General features: G+C 54.0%; 2 protein-coding genes across 7 annotated transcripts in view; one reads left to right on the top strand and one right to left on the bottom strand.

Annotated features, from left to right (window-relative positions):
• The window catches only part of NEMF (nuclear export mediator factor), a 19217-nt gene extending 14013 nt beyond the window's left edge, over positions 1-5204 (top strand). The window contains exons 23-33 of one of the 3 annotated variants that reach the window (XM_064422778.1): positions 91-193; positions 266-460; positions 941-983; positions 1066-1115; positions 1583-1736; positions 1996-2073; positions 2148-2339; positions 2820-2852; positions 3457-3563; positions 3635-3678; positions 3766-5204. In XM_064422778.1, coding sequence (XP_064278848.1) covers positions 91-193; positions 266-460; positions 941-983; positions 1066-1115; positions 1583-1736; positions 1996-2073; positions 2148-2339; positions 2820-2852; positions 3457-3563; positions 3635-3678; positions 3766-4019 — 1253 coding nt within the window. In that variant the 3' untranslated portion in view covers positions 4020-5204. Of the gene's footprint in view, positions 1-90; positions 461-940; positions 984-1065; positions 1116-1582; positions 1737-1995; positions 2074-2147; positions 2340-2819; positions 2853-3456; positions 3564-3634; positions 3679-3765 lie in introns of all 3 variants that reach the window. The other 2 variants (XM_064422779.1, XM_064422777.1) reach the window with 2 other exon arrangements.
• Positions 4940-15109, bottom strand: KLHDC2 (kelch domain containing 2). 4 transcript variants are annotated; one of them, XM_064422781.1, is made up of 14 exons: positions 14951-15109; positions 13325-13491; positions 12464-12543; positions 11551-11668; positions 10454-10569; positions 9274-9355; positions 9096-9179; positions 8142-8222; positions 8009-8067; positions 7709-7818; positions 7228-7300; positions 6524-6611; positions 6177-6229; positions 4940-5750 (listed from the first exon to the last, which is right to left on the bottom strand). In XM_064422781.1, the coding sequence occupies exons 2-14, from the start codon at positions 13478-13480 to the stop codon at positions 5627-5629; spliced, it is 1224 nt and encodes a 407-aa protein (XP_064278851.1). In that variant the 5' UTR covers positions 13481-13491; positions 14951-15109; the 3' UTR covers positions 4940-5626. The 4 variants fall into 4 exon arrangements, with proteins under 4 accessions (XP_064278851.1, XP_064278853.1, XP_064278852.1 ...); XM_064422783.1 differs by lacking the exon at positions 14951-15109 and adding an exon at positions 14773-14929; XM_064422782.1 differs by lacking the exon at positions 14951-15109 and adding an exon at positions 14704-14924.

The following is a 15109-nucleotide window of genomic DNA, read 5'->3' as shown; positions in this document are numbered from 1 at the left end:
GAGGAGCTTTAATGTCCCTTCCAACCCAAACCATCCTGGAGTGATGGATCAGTTTGGTGTTCCTGTGTTTTCCTGCCCTGGATGCCCCAGATGGAGGAGACAGCAGCAGTGAGGAGGAAAAAGCCGAGGCTGGGGAAGCTCCAGGGGATGTGGAAGCTCCAGGGGATGTGGAAGCTCCAGAGGATGTGGAAGCTCCAGGGGATGTGGAAGCTCCAGAGGATGTGGAAGCTCCAGAGGATGTGGAAGCTCCAGAGGATGTGGAAGCCACAGCTGAGAGCACCCAAGAGGAGGGCAGAGCTGAGCAGGAAGGAGGGAACACTCCTGCTCCAGAGGCTGACTCCGAGGAGGAGGAGGATGGAGACTCTGAGGAGGAGCATCCAGAGCCCAAGGGGGAGGTGAAGGAGGAAGAGGTGAATTATCCAGACACCACAATCGACCTGTCACACCTTCAGCCCCAGAGGTGAGAGAAGCAGCAGCTGGGGCAGCTGAGGGTCCCCTAAAGCACTGCCAGGACAAGGCTGGGATGCTCTGCCACCACTTCTTTCCACACTCAGCAATGGGAATGCTGGAGACTGAGCCCTGAGCTGCCTCTGCTCTGCTGAGGCTGTGGGATGAGCTCGGCTCCCTCTTGTCCCTGGGACTCCTTGGAGGGTGCAGGGAGCAGGGATGGCTGAGGCCCATGGGAAGCTGCTCTCTGGGGCTCCCTCGGTGCCCAGGCTGTGTTTGGTGCTTGTGTGTGTGAGAGGAGCTGGCAGAGAGCTAGGATTGTTTTCTAAAGTGAATCCCAGTGTTCCTGCTTTTTCCAGTCACCCAAGCTGGGATTGCCAAGCTCTGGAAAGCTGAAAGTTAGAACCAGGCTGCTGAATTTGGGCTGTGCTTGGTGTGTCCATGGTGAGCTGCCCTGCGTCTGCTGATGAGCTCCTTTTCCTTGTCCCCACAGATCCCTGCAGAAGATCATCCCCAAAGAGGAAGAGCCCAGCTTGGTAAGGTGCCAGCTCCAGGGGTGGCCCAGGGCAGTGGGAGCTGCTGGGCAGGACCTGCCCTGAGCTGCCTTTCCCTCCTCAGGGTGACAGCAGGGCCCAGGGCCGGAGGCACCTCTCTGCCAAGGAGAGGAGGTGAGAGCCCCTGGCTGTTCCAGGGAATCCCAGGGTGGTTTGGGTTGGAAGGGACCTTAAATCCCATCCCATTCCACCCCTGCCATGCCAGGGACACTTCCACCATCCCAGGCTGCTCCAAGCCCTGTCCAGCCTGGCCTTGGGCACTGCCAGGGATCCAGGGGCAGCCCCAGCTGCTCTGGGTAAATGCTTCTTCCCCATTCCCTCCCCATGGCCTGGGCACATCTGTACCCACCCCAATCCATGCCCGTTGTCCATCCTGCATTTCCAGGCTGAGGTGCTGCTCCTGTCCTTTGGGAATGCTGGCTGGGAACAGTTTTACTGGTGGGAGGAAGAGGTTTTTCTGAGGAGGGGCTGTTTCCAGTGTTCTCTGGGTCCCTGTGGCAGGGAATCGGTGGGAATGCTGTCAGGAGAGCAGCAGCTTCTCTCATCACAGCAGATGAGGGTGTTGTGACTGTTCCCCTTAGAGAAATGAAGAAAAAGAAGCAGCAGAACAACTCTGAGAACTCGGAGCTGTCTGAAGAGAAGCAGAAGGAGACAGAGCCAGAGCCCCAGCCTGTGGCTGCTCCCAACTGCCCCAAGGCAGCTCCAGCCCCCCAGCCCATCAAGCGGGGCCAGAAGGTGGGCAGGGAGCAGGGGGAGCTGGCTGAGCTGTTGGCATGCAAACATGGAGAGCAATGCCAGGGTTTGGGATCCGTGGCTGCTTTGAGGGGGCTCCCATGATGGTGCTGGGGTTAGCACGGAGCTCACTGGAACCAGTGCCTTGCTTACTGGTGAACTGCTCTGAAAGTCTGGGATACTGGGAAGGAAAGAGCATCTGTGCTTGCAGTGCTCTGCTAAAAGTTGTCATTTCTGAAGCTGTTGGTGTTTCCTGCTGCAGAGCAAAATGAAGAAGATGAAGGAGAAGTACAGGGACCAGGACGAGGAGGACCGGGAGCTCATCATGAAGCTGCTGGGGGTGAGGGGGCACTTGTCCCTTCCCCGGGGTGTGGTGGCTCTGGTCACCAGCCCTGACCACCTGTGTCACCACAGTCTGCAGGCTCCAACAGGGAGGACAAAGGGAAAAAAGGCAAGAAGGGGAAGACCAAAGAAGAGGCAAAGAAGCAACAGCAGAAACCCAAACCCGTGCATCGTGCAGCAGGAGGGGGCAAGGAGACCCTCCCAGCAGGTATTGTGCTGCACGAGGCACAGGAGCCAGCCCTGGATGAGCTGCAGGAGGACAAGGTGAGGAGTGAGATGGGAAGGTGAGCAGCTCTCTCCTCACTTGTCCATGTGTCTGTCCCTTACTGGGGTTTTGTGGCTCCTGGGAGGCTGAGCAGCTCCCCTTGGATTTTGGGCACTGTGGAGAGCTCTGTGTTTGCTGCCAGGGCTCAGGGAGCCCACTGGATGCCAGAGCAGCCCCAAGCCCTGCAGCAGTCCCTGTGGGACCCAGCTCCCAGCCCTGCTGCTGGGGTTTGCTATCTCTGAGCCCATCTCCTCCTCCCAGCTGGCGTGTGCCAGGCAAATCAGAGGTTGGAAAGCAACACTCCACCCTCCCTCCCACGGCAGAGGGCTGCTCTCACCTTGTTGTGCAAGGAGCTCAGTCCTCTTTGCAGGGAGAATGGGGCTTTCTGGGCCTGCTGATGAAAGAATTTCTTGGGAAAGGGGAGGCAGAAGCTGCTCTGCTTTCTGCAGGCCTGATGTGTCCTCTGTTTGTGTGTGCAGGAGGAGCAGGACCAGGAGCAGCCAGGACTGGAGGTAAATGCTCATTCTGTGAGGGCTGAGGTGGGGCTGTGCTCCTGCTGGGACTGGGACAGGGAGCCCTCCAGGACTGTTTGAACCCACCTTAATTGTGTTTTAAAAATTAACCTCCTTTTCTGCCTGCCCTGCTCATCTCCACATCCCCTTAAACCCAGAGCTGGCTCCAAGGGTGTTTGCCCTTGGTTTTGCCTTGGTGGCTCTGGGCTGGAGGATGGCACAGTGAGCACTGCAGGTTTAGTTCAGAAGTTTGTTTACATGTAAAATGTAAAACTTTTCTGTAATTACTTTTGTGTAATGACAGGCTGTGGGTGTTGCCCAGGGCTGGGAGTAAGTGAATTCCTTTAAATTCCTCCATGGAGGAGGATAACAGTGTCTGCTGGGGGAGCTTTGGGTGACCCAAGACCCAGCCAAGGATGTGATTTTAGTGATGAAACACATCAGTCACAAATCCTGGCTTGGGAATTCCATGCCCGTTCCATGCTCATGGAACCATGGAATGGTTTGGCTAGAAGGGCCCTTCAGGGCTGCCTGTTGCCACCTGCTGCCCCGTGCCTCCAGGGAGGGCAGAGCACAGGTGCCAGTGGAGCTCTTTGTGTCCCAGGAGAGCGAGGCCCTGCTGGACTCCCTGACGGGGCAGCCCCACCCCGAGGACATCCTGCTCTTTGCTGTCCCCATCTGTGCTCCCTACACAGCCATGACCAACTACAAGTGAGTGCAGCACCTTCCTGGGGGGCACGTGGTGCCCTTGCTGTACTGACAGAAGCCTCTCCTCTGGGCAGGTATAAAGTCAAGCTCACGCCGGGCACGCAGAAGAAGGGCAAAGGTAGGGTGTGAGCGCCTGACTCCTGAGCTCTGCCTGCTGCAGGCAGTGGGGGAGTCCAGCTGTTTCACTCTTCCCTGTGTTTTCCAGCTGCCAAGATTGCCTTGCACAATTTCATGCAGTCCAAAGAAGCCAGTGCCCGGGAGAAGGATCTGTTCCGCAGCGTGAAGGTGGGGCTGGCTCTGTGTCCCCTCTGCAGAGCAGAGCAGAGTGGCCACAGCTGCCACTTTGGGAGGAAATGCTGCCAAAACATTGTGTGCTGCTGGGTTTGTTCAGCAGTGGAGTTTGTACTCCTGGGGAAGGTCAGAGAGTCCTGCAGTGCTTTGGGGTGGAAAGGATCTTAAAAATCCATGGGCAGGGACACTTCCCACTACCCCAGGCTGCTCCAAGCCCCATCCAGCCTGGCCTTGGACACTCCCAGCTCCTCTGGGAAAGCTCTGCTGCCCAGGCTGGGGAGGACCAGGAGAAGCTGAGCCTCAGTGGGAGCACTGGGCCTTCTGTGTCTGCACTGTGTCACTGTCTGACAAAAGCAGCATCTCCAACAAACCCTCTGGGTTTGGAATTCCTGGAGCAGGGCAGGAGCTTGCACTGGAGCTGAGGTTGGAGATGTCCTGGTGCTCACCGGGGCCAAGGAGAGGATCATGCCAGTGCTCCAGAAAGGCTTTCCTGCTGTGGTCACTTCTCCTCTCCCCTGTTCCCTAGGACACAGATCTGTCAAGAAATATTCCTGGGAAGGTGAAAGTGTCTGCACCTCACCTCCAGAACATGAAGAGGAAGTGATTCCATGCTGGGGGCTCTGGCCCCACACCAGACCCGGGGCTGGGACAGACAGACACAGAGCCAGGACCAGGACTGAATTCCAGCAGCCAGGGCCTGCATTCCTGCTGGTTTAGCTGGACTCTTATACAAATTGCAGATAAAAGTGGAATTAAATTGCTGGCATTTGGTCAGGAATGTCCTCCCCTGCTGCTGCTTCTCTCTTTGAGCGCTCGTTCCCCTCTGCTGGGCCAAGGCTCTGGAATTTGGGGCAGGAAAACTCCGGGGTGTTCAATTCCAGAGCCTCCAGGAGGGCAGTGCCAGTGGAGAACGCTTCCTTTGGGAAGGTGGAATCTTGTTTCCCCCCAAACATCCCCTGGCTGTGGAGAGAGGAAGGTGCAGGCCCAGATCCCCCCAGCCCAGCTGTGCCAGAACCTGTGGAGGGGAGGAAGAGCAGGGCTGGGAGTCAGGATAAACCCCCAGGATCTCAGGAATTACAGCACAGGAATTGTTCTACAAGTCAACGTTTTTAATTAGTTTTTGAAGACAGCTTAAAACATGATTCCCCCTTCCCCACAGCAGCACAGCCTGGCCCTGTCCCCCGTGTCCCCTCTCCATGTCCCTGCAGCCAGGGGACATCCCTGGGGCTATTCCAGGGGCAGGGAACAGGCACAAACTCTCAGTTACACTCGCAGGGCAGAATATCTGCTACCTAAGGTTCACAACTGAAGTTCCACAACATAAAAATTCAAAAAAAAAAAACCAAAACCAAACTACAGCCAAGCAGAAAGTAGTGGTGCTTTAACATCTCAAGGTTTACGACAGTTTATCGACCGACAACGGGACAACCTCCAGATCCTCCTTCTAACTTCCAGATCCTGCTTCTCTGACCTTAAGCATCTGTGGCAGAACGTGAAGCTGTGCACCAAACACCACTAAAGCAACACTCCAGAGCCGTGCTGTGCTCGGCATTCCCAGCTCTGTCCCCATGGACATCCCCCCGCTCTCGGGGTCGGCCTCACCCCTCGGGGTGCACAACCCCACGCCTGCTTACAGCTGAAGCTCAGGCTCCTCTGGCATCAAACACATTTATTGGAACATCTCACACAAAAATAGGTTCTCTCTAGGCCATTCACATGCACGGGAGGGCGAGAAGCAACTACCTACACACAGAGGGTTGAGCCCGCGGGCCGGCTCAGGAGCCCGAGGTGTTGTTGCTGCCGAAGCGCTGGTTCACGCTGTGCAGCAGGTGCTTGGGCAGGCAGTGCCACGAGCTGGCCAGCATCTCCTTGAAGCAAATCACGGCCTCCAGGCACAGCCTGCAACACGGGGCTGCTGTCAGCAGGGAGGGGCGGCGCTGGGAGCTTGTGCCAGGGCTGCTGAGTGAGGGGAATCCTCCACCTCAGCCCTGGCTGCTGCTCCGGCGGCGTTCCGTAGAGGCAGAAATGGTTGCCAGTATTTTGGGAACATGAACAGGTCTAATGGTGACTCTGCCCCACTTTCTTAGGATCCCAGAATGGTTTGGGTTGGAAGGACTTAAATCCCATCCTGTTCCACCCTTTTTCCAGGGGCAGGGACACCTTCCACCATCCCAGAGTGCTCCAAGCCCCCAACCTGGCCTTGGATGCTTCCAGGGATCCAGGGGCAGCCACAGCCACACCAGGGCCTCCCCACCCTCCCAGGAGTTTCCTCCTGCCAGCTAAGCTGGGACACGACAGTTCCATGCTGAAGTCTTGCCCTCTTACCTTACGAGAGATCTTGGCTGGAGGGAGAACACCAGGATTTCGTTACTGTGAGCCTGGAGAGAGGCAGAGACACAGAGAGAATTGGTTCTGTGAGCTCGCAGCAGCAGCCAGAGCAGCCCAGGCTCACACAGCCAGGGAATCCCACAATGGCTGGGCTGGAAGGAGCTTAAAGCTCATCCCACTGCAGCCTGCCTGGGCAGGGACACGCAGGCAGCCTTCAGGTTTCCCAGCCTGAGGCATCTGCACCGAGGGACATTTCCCCTCAGGCTTTGTCCGTGCACCTTTGTGATCCCCATGAGATCAGCACTGCAGATCCCACGGGAAAGGGAAGCTCAAAACCAACTCACAGCTTTGGAATGGGCCAGAAGGTTGTTGGCACAGCCCCCAAAGATGATCACCTCGCCCTCCTCACTGGCACAGGCCGTGTGCCACAGCCTGGGAACAGAGAGCAGCACTGCATTAACCCAAACCCAGCCCTGGGAAGATCCCTCCTCATCCCAGCCAGGCCACAGGGGGAAAACCAGGAAGCAGCAGTGCTTTAACTCCTCAGCCTGGCTCAGGTCACTTCCCTAAGCAGAGGGAGGAAGACTCGTGTTTCCCATGCCACACTGCTGCATCACAGAGGTTGTGGGGCTTTAAATGGCACGTCACCAACTCCTGATTCCTCAGCAGGAAGCCAGGAACAGCCTGGCTGTGCACAGGATGAGCCCCTGGCAGGACCCTGGTGACACCAGCCCGTGCCTGCGTGGGGGCAGAGCAAGGATCTGGTTCCAGTTAGCTCTGGTGCTGGCACCTCTGCAGCCAGATCAAACCCCAAATCCCAGGATCAAACCCCAAATCCTGTGCTTCCTGCTGTTTCACAGGCTGCCTGCCCCGTGTGGCCCTGACCTGGAATTCTGGGAGCACACAACAACCTGCACCTCTGGGACACGTGGTGGGACCTCTGGGACACAGGGTTGTGAGGAGGAACCAGGGTCCCCTCTCTGACAGCCACCACCAGGTGCTTCCACACCCCTTCTGTACCCAATTTCCAGGGAACTGTCTGCCATACCTTGGTTTTTCAGAGTAGTTATGCTCAAACTGTACCCACTCGTTCTTGCTGATACAATAAATCCAGGCATCACCTGAAAACAAGCAAATTCCCAGATAAAAGCAGGGTTCTGTCAGTTCTGGAAGTTGCTGCAACATACAAATACTCTGGTGTAGCACATCCCATTTCTGTTCTTAGATAAATCAAATATTTTAGGAAAAACCTTATAAAAACATTGGCTCCTGTTTGACAACAGGTGTTTAATGCAACAGAGATTTATGGGGGTGAAGGTGCAGAACTGTAAAGCTGTCACCAATTGCAATTTGCACTTTTAGATACATTTTTGGAGCAGATCAGTTGCTGGAAGTTCTGATCTCCTCATTCCACAGAGCAGGAGTTGCTGAGTTGGAACACACAGGAGGAATTTAGAAGGAATTCAAGGCAATCATCCCAGCTGTTCCAGAGCACAAAGCCACCACCAAATCCCTTTGGAATGACTTACTCAGGGGCTGCTTGTCCGTGGTGAAGCCTCCAAAGAGGAAGAGGTGATCCGAGGAAATGGGCGTTAAGGAATGCCACGAGCGGCCCACGGGGCAGATGCCTTGGGTGAGTCTGGATGGCAATAAAAACACCCCAAATCACCATCAGGGACAGCAAAACCCCTCTCTTTTTCCTGCCCTGATTATTTTTCAGGATATTGTTATTCCTGGGATTATTATCTGCAGGACACTGCAGTGACCCAAGGACAATTTGAATTTCTTTAGACACCAAGAACTCCACATGGATCCAGTCTGACACCCACATTTCATTCCACTCCCACGTGTCCAGGTTCAGGTAGTAGAAGTCGTTCATTCTGGACTCCTGCAAGAGAGCAGAGCGTGGCTCAGCCTGCTGCTGAGGCCCGGGCTGAGCAGAGCTGAACCAGGCTGCCTTACCCTGTATCTGCCTCCAAACACGTAGCCCCTGTTCCCAACCGTGGCGCAGGCGTGGGCGGCGCGAGGGGACGGGGTCTTGCCCTGGGGAGGGACAGGGACAGCACACATCAGTCACCAAGGACAAGAGAGGCTCAGCCCCACTCAGATTTAAGGCCAGCAGGGATCAGAGTGAAAAACCACGGCCAGTAAATCATCCTGTGGGCAGTTTTTTGATGGATGGAAGATCAGAGAACTCATTAAAAATGGGGTTTATTTCTTCCCTCTTGAAGTGTATAAATTCTGATTTTAGCACAGGGTTCAGCCACAGAAGACAGACTGTAAATGAGACAGCAACATAATAAATCCTTAAATTCATAAATCAAAGTGTCCAAGGCCAGTTTGGAGCAACCTGGGCGAGTGGAAGGCGTTCCTGCCCATGACAGGGGTGGGACTGGATGAGTTTTAAGGTCCCTTCCCACCCAAATCATTCTGGGATTCCATTAAACACCATTTTTCTTGAGTTTCTGAACCACTCAAGACCTGTATGAAGCAATCAGAGCAATTCTTTGGCAATCTGGAGCTCCTCGTCTCACATTTCACTTCCTCCAACCCTGTGGCAACACCAGCCCATTTCCCTGTTCCTGAACACTCCAAATGTGTGTATTTGCAATTAGCAGTGTTTAATTGTCTCCTGACCACAATTCAGCCCCCCAGGGACAGGAGCCAACCATCCCTGGCACTGAGGGTGACAGCAGACCCCAGTGCCCTGAGCACAACGCAGCTGTGGCATCGACCAAAGCAAGGGACAGGAAAAAATGGACAAAGACAGATCTAAAGAAAAGGCAAATTTCCTCTTTTTGCACAGTGAATCTGTCTAAAGGAATGGTTTAAATTCAGTGGAAATGGCTCCAAGAACACTCCTAAATAACATTACTGAGCTGTGACTTGATTAACTGACAGCAAACCATTAATTACCGTAGTTATGGGCTGGCTCCAAGTGAAAGTTTCAAGGTCCAGAATGTGCACATGGTCGTTCCACCCTCTAGGAAGACCTGAATTCTTAAAAAAAAAATACATAAAGAAGCAGCAATTTTTAACAAGCACTGATGAAACAGTAAAAGTTGAACCAGAAATGGCTTCCAGGGTTACTTACCCAAAAAGAAGTTTCATCGAATTCAAATGTTCCACGTTGCTTCCCCTCAGGAAAATAGCCATAGCCTCCAAAAAATATCAGCCTGGAGGAAAACACAGAGCAAGAGCTGTGAGAAATTCTGTCACATCTGTTAATATAAATATAAATAGAGGCTGTGCTCAGAAAACCAGGGAAGCTCCTTGGTTTCCCAGGTGAGGGCTCTGTTTGTGGCCTCACTGACCCTCCCACCCACCCTGGGTCCCTCTGGAGCTGTTTCCAGCCCCAGGCTCCCAAGCTCTGCTCCACTTCCAGATCTCTGAAGCTGTCAGGGTGTGCAGCCTGGCCACTGCACAGTGGCCTTTGTCACATTGTTCTCCTGCAGTTTCAGTGGGAATTACCTCCAAGTTTTACTTCTGGGGTTCAGCCTGTGTTAGGAACTGGCATGGCCTTGCCAGAAATTCCCACAGGATTATGGAGTGACAGAAAACAACCTGCAGCACCTAATTAACCACCCACAACTGCAGCCCTGCAGAGATTCTCATCTCAGCTGATGCTATCAGGTGTGCTAATGAGAGCTCGCTCCCCACATCAAGGAGCTGAAAAAGCAGCACTGAGGGCAATTCCACAGCACCACGGAGCATCCCCAGCTGGAAGGGACACACAAGGGGTGTGTCCCTTTCCTGAGTCTCTGCAGCAAATCCCACAGCAAATCTAACTGGGAGCTCTCTCCACGGAGTGGCCAAGGCAGCACAAGAGTTAAACTCCAAAATCACAGAACAGTTTGGGTTGGAAGGGACCTTAAACCCCACCCAGTGCCACCCCTGCCATGGCAGGGACACCTCCCACTGTCCCAGGGTGTCCCAGTGTCCAGCCTGGCCTTGGGCACTGCCAGGGATCCAGGGGCAGCCACAGCTGCTCTGGCAATTCCAGCCCAGCCAGCAATTCCCAGTTCCCAATCTCCCACCCATCCCTGCCCTCTGGCACTGGGAGCCATTCCCTGGCTCCTGTCCCTCCCTGCCTTGTCCCCAGTCCCTCTGCAGCTCTCCTGGAGCCCCTTCAGGCCCTGCCAGGGGCTCTGAGCTCTCCCTGGAGCCTTCTCCTCTCCAGGGAACATTCCCAGCCAGCCCCAGGGTGACTGCAGGGAGGAGGAGGAGGAGGAGGGAGAAGCCAAGAGAGAGCAGGGCCCTGGCTGGGGCCTCACCTGTTCTTGTGCACCCACACCCCCAGCTTGTCCTTGGACGAGGGGGGCACCCCCTGGCACTCCACTCTCACCCACTGCAGCACTTTGTCCGTGGATCTGGCATTCAACATGTAGAACTGGGAAAATAAAGAGATTTTTTAACTCACAGTCAGCTTAAAGCTTAAATCTGCTGTTAAAATAGCAACTTTTAATTTACGTGTGTTGGTATAGAAAAGTAATAAATGAAAAGTTCTTTTCCTAGCTGAAAAGTAGAGCACTGAAAATATTTGCAACAAAAGATGGATTCACAAATCAAAAAGTTCTGACCTTTTTGCAACCTCAAACACCTTTACACCACTAACAGGGTTCTGGGCACTGAGTTTCAGCATCCAAAAGCTGTTGTGGGATACAGTGAAGGTGTGTAGAGAGCACAATCATTTTACAACTAAAAAATGGTTCAGAAGTTTACAAAGTGACATTTTTTAATGGTATTACACCTTCCCTGCATTCAGGAAGAGAACCAGCTGCTATGCTCACATACAAGAACTGAAATGTGAGAATGCCACAGCAGGAAGGGAAGAAATCACCCCTTACAAATGAGGTTTGTTTCAAACTGTCTGCAAGAACTTTCCAACTCCTAGTTTATGTTTACAAAATAAATATATGATCTTATATTTAAATGGATAAACTACATATTCATATAGACCAAAACTATTTAATTTAAACCACATTGCCAGACTATCAGAAAAGATCATTAATTAATTCTAGTTGAAGGGGTGGTGATGGGTCAGTGATCTTGGAGGACTTTTCCAACATGAATGATTTTGGGATTCTGGGATTACCACAGACTCCAGGGAACAGAAACACTTCAAGCCACCCCACACCAGTTCCAGATCAGTTCCTGATATTATTCAGGCAACTCTGGCAACTCCCATCTTTTAAAATCAGCAAACTCAGAGGCAGGGACACAATCCAATTGCTGAGGGGAATTGCACAAGGACAGAAGTGATGCCAGCTGGGGGTGTTCCTGCAGTGCTGTGAGGCTTCCAGGGCACAACCCCCATGGGAAAGGATTATGTTCTATTATTCTTTTATTCCATTAGGAAGGCATTCCTGACCTTGTTGGTGTTGCCCCGGGCGTGGTGCCCCCCGAAGAGATAAAGCACTCTGTCCACACACACGGCACAGCTGCCAGACATGGAGGGGGGAACATCTCCCTCAGTCTTGCTCTTCTTCCTGCAAAAACCAGGGTGGGATCCCTCACCTGCTCCCAGGGAACAGGGATGGCCTTCTTTGGAGGGTTTTGATTACCACAGTTCCCAGTTCTTCCCACCTTTTCAGATGTAACAATTCACAAAACTGCTATGATGGAGGGGTGGGGAAAAGGCAGTTCAGTTAATGCATGGGTTTTCTGGGGGTAGGAATCCCATCTGCCCAGCTCAGGAGCTTGGAATGCTCAGAATCCTCAGGCAAAGAGGATTCACCTGTGTAAACTGCAGGTTCCCACTTTGCTCCTGGATTTTTCCTGTTTGTAAACGTCGTAACCACAGAGAGGAGATTCCAGCCCGTGCCCCAGGCTGTCCCTGACCCCAGGGAGGGCTGGCATTGACTTCCTGCAAAGCTCTGAGCAGCTTCTGGGGCTGCATCAACCTTGAAAAACAACTCCTGACAAGGCCGAGAACTCAACAGGGATTCCCTGACCACCACTGGCATCAGAAGTGGCACAAACACAATTGCCAGCTGCAGGACAATTCCCTGTCCCAGGAATCCCAAAACACCTCACACTGATGGTCACACACTCCTGTCCAGGCTGCCTGGCCCAGCTGCCTCACCTACTTCATCCTGGAAAAACATATTGGATGCTTTCACAGAAAAAAAAACAACAACCCAAACCTGAAATCTTTGACACACTTTTACAAGAGTTTGATAGGTGGGAACAAAGAGGTCAGGGGATTCTCTCCCTGCTCAGTCCCTTTCCACACCAATTCAAGGATTTATCAGATTTTCCCCCAAATGAATGATTTACTGTACCATCTTCCAGTTTCCATGTTGTAGATCCATATTTCATCCCTAGGCAGGTAGAAGTCATAAAACCCCCGGACCTGGGCGTTCTGCAGGACAGGTCAGAGAAGGAAAAGCAGGGTTAGGAGGGTGTTTGCCACATGGAATTACAGACTCCAGGGAATGTCTGCACCCCTCTGGGACTAATCCCAGCACAGATCACAGCAGGAGCAAAGCCTGTGCTTCCCACACTGCTGTGGAGAGCAGCAATCAGCCTAATTTAGCACCTGCTGGGGACAATCAGCTCCCAGCAGAGCCAGACGGGTAAATGGAAGTTAAACCTCTGTTTTACAGCCTGAGCCAGGGAGCAGAAATGAGCCCAAAGCTCCTTTTTCATTCCCCCACCCCCTCCATGACAGGAGTTCATTTACTGAGTTCACTTTCAGTGAAACTGAAACTGAGTTTCAGTGACAATGACTTTGTCACTGAAATGATTTTGTGGCGCCGCAGCACACGCACCCCCCTGTGTGACAACAACAAACCTGGGATCCTTGCCACCCCAAAAAATTACCACCCAAAATGACAAATTAGCATTACAAAATGCAATTACAAATTACTACCCAAAAATACGGTTGTGCAAATAAAATCACCACTCCCAGGGTGCACAATTCCCATCAGACAATACTCCCTTCACCTCTTCCCAAAGGCAAACGACACCCCAAAAATCCGTGCATCTGCCAAGCTTTAACACCCGTGATTTATTCCAACGTTGCAAAACACCCCTGCGGGCCGTGTTACAAACTGCTGGCTGGAGCTGTTCCGGGGGAGGAATAACTCCCCAGAGCCGCGCCCGGGTGGATGGAAGGGCCGGTTCCCAGGCTGGAGCTGTACCTTGTATCCTCCCCAGACGTACATGCAGCGCCCGTCGGTGACGGCCACGTGCCCGCTGCGCTCCGCGGGGCTGTCGTTCTCCAGCTGCTCGAAGCCCTCCTCGGCCGGCGCCGGCAGCTCCTCGTCCGCCGGCAGCTCCTCGTTCTCGTCGGCCATCTCGGGACGTGCTGCAGGCACAGGGACGCGGAATTCCCTCAGCTCCCGGCCCGGCACAGACCCCCCTGCCTGGGCATCCCTGCGCAGACCCCCGGCAATCCCAGCCTGGCATCCCTGGCAGCTCCTGGATCGCTGGCAGCCTCGGGAATGTCACCATTCCCCGGGGAGCCTGGGCAGTGCCAGCACCCTCTGGAATAGTGGAACCTTTCCCTGGTATCCCTGACACAGTGTGGGGCTTGGAAAAGCCGGGATGGAGTCAAAAATGTTCCAGGCAGGGACTCCTCAGGGGAGCACGGCCTGTAATGGTTACAGCTGCCAGTGTGACCCAAAGTGTCCGTTTTTAAAAATATTTAAAATCTGCTCTATAAATACTTCGATTTATTTGCCCAGAGAAGCTGTGGCTGCCCCTGGATCCCTGGAAGTGTCCAAGGCCAGGCTGGAGCAGGCTGGGACAGTGGGAGGTGTCCCTGCCCATGGACAAGATGAGCATTAAGGTCCCTTCCAACCACACCATTCCAAAAATCCCCACGATGTCAAAAAAAAAAAAAAAAAAAAAAACCAAAAAACCCCCCCCCCCCCAAAAAAAAAAAAAAAAAAAAAACCCACACAAAAACAAAAACCCCCAACACCAATCCAAAGGGAAATAAATTTGACAGCTTTGCCCACAACAGCAGCAAGTCCTAGAGCTCTTCGGTGTCCCCCACACAAACCTTCCACAGCGGCTCAGGGCAGGACAATGTCCCCATCCCACACAAAATCCCACAGAGCCGATGTCCCCATCCCACACTAAATCCCACAGAGCCGATGTCCCTGCTCCAGACCCGTGCAGACACCAAACCCCAGCCTGTGCTGGGAAAACACGGCTCCAAAGCCCAGGGAAGCCAAACAGCCCAAATTTGTGCCCCCAAATCCAGGGAAAAGGACCTCAGAGGGGCAATCACACCCTGCATCCAGGCTGGATACTCTGCTGCTCCCACACGCCGCTCCTGAGGGGTTTTTGCTGTTTAATTTTCTCCACTCCCGCCACGGAGACGCTGCACCACCTCCGGGGGGTTATCTCTGAGCTTTAATTACGATTTCTAATTTAGATTAGCAAGCCTTGCCCACAGCCCCGTGAAACCGGCCTGCTTCGAGCTAGCGGTGTCCTCACCGCCTGGGAGAAACAACAGCGACATAACATTTATCTAGAACAGACACGCACAACATTCTGTTGCTCATTTTACCCCTCAGACACGCTGGGCCGCGTCCCTTCAGCCATCTCCCCCTCAGCTCTGCCCGCTCCCCTCACACACCGCAGCCGGCGGCTCCTCACGACCGCCTCTCCTGTCGCGACATGCCCGAGCCAGGGCGGGCCCCTCGCCACACGCTCAACTGCCGCGACATGGCGGCCGCCCGAGCGCCGCCCGCCGCTGTTACCGGCCCGAGCCCGCCCGCGTCCCTCGGAGCCCCCGAGCCCCGGCCCGCTCCTACCGCGGCCCCGCTCCTGCCCTCAGCCGCGGCCGCGCCGCAACATCCGCCGGGCGGGCGGCACCTTCCGGCGGCAGCGCGCAGGCTCCGGCTCCCGAGCGGCCCCGAAATTAACCCTGGCAGCGTCTGAAGGGCCCCCGAAACTCACCCCGGGGCACCGGG

Source organism: Passer domesticus, chromosome 6 (assembly GCF_036417665.1).
Source record: "Passer domesticus isolate bPasDom1 chromosome 6, bPasDom1.hap1, whole genome shotgun sequence".
In the NCBI taxonomy this organism is placed as follows: Eukaryota; Metazoa; Chordata; class Aves; order Passeriformes; family Passeridae; genus Passer; species Passer domesticus.
Note: the sequence above shows the minus strand (reverse complement) of the source record. Positions and strands in the feature narration are given on the sequence as shown.

What these genes read in the sequence shown, in the direction of transcription:
- KLHDC2 (XM_064422780.1), bottom strand. An exon ending in TCGATGAAACTTCTTTTTGG is followed by an intron (nt 9,180 to 9,273) that starts GTAAGTAACCCT and finishes TTTTTTTTTAAG; the next exon opens with AATTCAGGTCTTCCTAGAGG. An exon ending in ACGTGGGAGTGGAATGAAAT is followed by an intron (nt 7,819 to 8,008) that starts GTGGGTGTCAGA and finishes ATTGCCATCCAG; the next exon opens with ACTCACCCAAGGCATCTGCC.